Source organism: Anneissia japonica, unplaced genomic scaffold (genome assembly GCF_011630105.1).
Source record: "Anneissia japonica isolate Jap-2015-1 unplaced genomic scaffold, ASM1163010v1 scaffold1554_len142245_cov105, whole genome shotgun sequence".
Classification (NCBI taxonomy): domain Eukaryota; kingdom Metazoa; phylum Echinodermata; class Crinoidea; order Comatulida; family Comatulidae; genus Anneissia; species Anneissia japonica.
In genome coordinates this window covers 98,200-102,766 of record NW_022703729.1, presented here as the reverse complement: position 1 = coordinate 102,766, position 4,567 = coordinate 98,200, and the positions used below count along the sequence as shown (strand labels likewise).

The 4,567-nt window shown below is 33.7% G+C and overlaps 1 protein-coding gene across 1 annotated transcript in view; it reads left to right on the top strand.

The window, feature by feature from the left end:
• LOC117104525 overlaps positions 1-3,585 on the top strand; it is an 18,006-nt gene extending 14,421 nt beyond the window's left edge. The window contains exons 10-13 of the mRNA XM_033245381.1: positions 883-930; positions 1,395-1,469; positions 2,447-2,494; positions 3,494-3,585. Of these exons, the coding sequence (XP_033101272.1) occupies positions 883-930; positions 1,395-1,469; positions 2,447-2,494; positions 3,494-3,585 (263 nt within the window). The remainder of the gene's footprint in view (positions 1-882; positions 931-1,394; positions 1,470-2,446; positions 2,495-3,493) is intronic.
• Positions 3,586-4,567: the final 982 nt, after the last annotated feature.

The window sequence follows — 4,567 nt, the reverse complement described above, 5'->3', positions numbered from 1 at the left end:
ATATATATATATACAAATAAGTATATAAAAATAAATGTATAAATAAATATATACATATATATATAAATGAATATACAAATAAATATATATATATATGTAAATATACAAATAAATATAAAAATATATAAATAAATATATAAATAAATATATAAATAAATACAGTATATATCAAATAATATATATATAAATATAAATACATACAGTACATCTATCAGCGCTGCATATTTTCGGATCGACGATTCGAAAAAGTAACCAAGTCCAAAAGTATATGTACTGCGCATGAATGGACTACACAGGCAAAGCTCCCCGGTGTGTTATTCATTTGCATCTACTAGGCCAAAGAATATAGGCTAGACCTACGTGTTTGCAAAACTGGATAACCTGAAAAAAAGAAATTAAATGTATGGCTCGCATGGTTCGCTGGCTCGCATGACTCGCACATTGGCTCGCATGGCTCGCTGGCTCGCACTTTGGCACTACTCGTTAATAACCCGTATGGTGGGCAGTAGCGTCTGAGAAAAAATTAAACAAACAAACAAAATTATTTAGCGAGAAAACATTATGTAAAAAACATCATGAATGAACCTTCTGCTCAATCTTGTTTTCAATTGTTTTTTTATTAGGTCTGTGTAGTCAAACGGACAAATCATAAAAATTAAAAAAAAACAAACAAACGGACCAACAATCCCTAACTATTATTTTTCCCTTGTAATAATCTTAGGTTTCACTATATATTACTAGCGAGCAGAGATACATGCAGATTTGTTTGAACTTCTGCACGCACACGAACCGCATAAATGTAGAGCACACAGTGCAATGAAAATCACTGCACGAAACTGTTTTGAACTGCATTTTATATACCGACATTATTTGATTATTTAGAAAGCGGAGAGGTTTCTAATCCGACATCTTCGGGACAGACATGTGGCGGTAAGTTGCATTTATTATTTTTGAATTATTGCCAAATTTTCAGTCAAAGTGTTTGTTCGATGTTTTTTTATAGGCCTGCATTTTGGGAAGAAAAGAAATCATTTAAAATAAACGAAAGTGGAGAGAAAACTTCTTACAAATTATTTACCAATCTCTCCCATTGATTGTTTCCATTGTTGTGGTGTTTATTTCTACTAGTGATTTTCCTTACTGGTATTTCTTCTGATTTCTTCCCAGATGCCCCCTTTTCCACCTCAATTTGTTTGAAAATGTTTAAAAAGGAGAAGACGGATACAATCAAATTTAAGTCTGTGTGTACTACTAGGCCTACTGGCCACTAAGCCCCTTCGCCACAACCATGGTGGGAAGTAGGCCTACGTATACCCTTCTGATATTCCCGAGTCTACAGTTCAGACACATTTTAAATATGTTATTGATTGTTACCGTAGTTGTCTTTTTTTCAGACTGGTTTGCTTGTGATTCAACGTGCATTTTAAGGAAGTATGATTCTCCTCACTGTTGGTGTGACTGTCGAACTCGTAAGTTTAACTTTTGATTACAATACTGTTAATGAATGGTTGTTTATTTATTTGTTTACTTTCTTTCATTTCAATTCAAATATGCAAAACCATTAAATACACTATTTGAATATAACATAATTCCACATGAAAAGTGGCCAAATAATTTCAAAAGAATTAACACACGCAAGGGAGTGGACGATACATCAAAGGAAAGACAGCAGAAACAATTAATCATTAACACGACATATTGATTACATTCGGTAATTAATATAAAATATAAAGTAAATAATTGTGACCTCCAGTCACACGAGAGGCGTAGATAAAAATTTTAATTTCTAGATGGCGGGATATGAGCTTTTCCGACTTTCAATTTTCACATTGTAACAAAAACAATTTCAGCTCACAGGTCCTGAAAAGGTAGGTCTAGGAATTTTGTTCTTTGTATGTTTTCTTTCTACACCTGTTCCACTGTACATGTCTTTTGTGATGAATAGAGTACGCTATTTGCAAAGTTCATTTCATTCTTGCAGTTTGCAATACCTATAAAATAAAAAGTAAAATAAAAATAATAAAAGCACAAAATGAATGAATGAAGGAATAAAAATTATTTGCAAAATCAGTTGGTTTGATTTTTGCAAAATGGAGACAAAACGAAAATTATATTAAGACTGTACGTCTGTGAGTATCATTTCCGGCCATCTAGAGGTGCAATAATCATAAATTGTATTATTATTGTCTAACCCTTTGGCTTCTCCGACGGGGTAGACCCCATGTCGGGGAGCTTAAACCCCTTGTCGGGGAATTTCTAGCGCCGCGCCTGTTAATAGCCTTATGTTTCACAATAATATACTAGCGAGCAGCGACACATGCAGTTTTGTTTGAACTTTTGAACACGAACAGCAAAAAGGTCGAGCAAACAGTGCACTAATGAAAAATCACTGCTCGAAACTATTTCCAAACTGTATTGTAAATAACGTAATTATTTAATTATTTAGAAAGTGGAGCGGGATATTATCCGACCTTTTTGGAACAGTTATGCGTTGGTAAGTAGCATATTATTTTTGAGTTATTGCCAAATTTTCTGCTTAATCTGTGTAGGCCTATTCGATGTATTTTTTTTTTGATTTAAGCCTGCATCTTCAGAAGAAAGGGAATTTTTTTAAAATTAACGAAAGTGGAGAGCGAGAAACTCCTCACAAATTATTTACCAATTTCCATTTTTGGACTGTTGAAGTACTTCCATTGTTGTGGTGTTTATTTCTACTATTGCCTTTTTTCCTACCGGTATTTTTTCTGATTTCCACCCAGCCCCCTCACCCCAATTTGTTTTAAAAGTCTGTGAGCGTTAGTAGGTCTACCGACCTTAAGCCTCTCCGCACCAACTAAGGTGTGGCTGATGTGATTCACACCTTCCACTGTGTCTGGGGCAGATACACGGGGTTGGGGGTGTCAGATGGTGCGATCACACTCCTCAAAATTTAATTTAAAAAAAAATAATAGTCGTATTGTATTGTTGAAATATTATTTTTATCATTATGAACATAGTACAGCTAAGATTTTTAAAGTATGAGAGTGCAATTTCCAGGACACCTTTAGGGCATTCAAAAGGTTCTCGCCTCAGGTGGGGCTTAAAATGTGTGGACTCTCACGCACCCCTTACCGCCAAATTCTACATTCGCCGCAGTTGTGTAAACCTTCCTCCTGTCTTTCGTATTTTTTGATCCACCACCGATGGCCCTCTTGTCCATAAACTCTATTGAAATTTACATAGTACGAATCTATCGGTAATTTTCCGTCGATTTACAATCAGTTGGAACGGGTTATGGAAAAGAAGCCTGCTTCAAATCTACACAACTATTCACATTCGTGAAGAAATCCAATCTTTTTAATCTTCACTTACCATTATCATCATTATGCAATTTAATTATTTTTCTTGCCAGCAAACCTTAAATGTAGGCCTACATATACGTACGCTTCTGATATTCCCGAGTCTACAGTTCAGACACATTTTAAATACGTCATTGTTACTCGACTTTTTTTAGACAAGACTTGTGATTCAACGTGCATTTCTTGGGCGTACACAAGTGACAGTTACTCACAATGTTGGTGTGACTGCAGATCTCGTAAGTTTTGATTACAATATTCTTAATGAACGGCTAATCTATTTATTTATATTCACTTTCTTTCATTTCAATTAAAATATGCAAAAACATTAATACACTATATTTGAATAAAACATAATTTCATATGGCAAGTGGCTAAATAGTTTCGAAAGATTTAACAAACGCAAGGGAAGGGACGATACATAAAGACAGCAGAACAATTACACATTAAAAAAACATTTTGATTACATAAGGTAAATATAAAAATATAAATAATAGTAACGAAAGGATCAATGATGTAATTGTCTACTAGACAAGGGTAACGATTGAGTTTTGTCGGTGGAGAGAGCTGGTGTGGTTGTGGGTTCTGTTGTTACATGTATAAAACATTAAAACGTTTATTTAAGTAGATGTTACGAATTACACATTTTACTAGAGTCATCAGGTGTATATGTTCGTATGCAGCATCATTCATGACATATTTTTTTCAATCAATACATTATATGTTGAATCAACAGTTAGGAAATTTAAATTCGAAATATTTATAATAGACAGATGTGTGGGTTTCTTGAATGTTAAAATGTGAGTATATGAACGTCGAGATTACTGTCGATAAAAATAAAAATTATTCATGACAACTAAAAGAAGACAGGTTGCATTTTATCTAGTTCACTTATTTCTCTAGTTACGTAAAGTAAAAATGCAGTCTTTAGATCATGTTTAATGATTTTTTTTGATAGCAGTTTTATATTGCTTTTTCATAACAAAAATATTTAAAAACCACCAAACCTATATGCAACAGCAATAGTATTAATTGGTATGGAAAAAAGTCCATCACATGTCAGAAATATAAAATATTTTGTATTAGGAATAGGCATTTTGTCCAACATTTGCAGTCTCTGCTTTAAACCTGTGTTTCCTCGTTCAATTTTTCTACCCACCAATGGACATTTCCAGAGTGTCAATCGAACTAAACGCGCGTGTCCTACAAACACACATACTGTCCACTAACAC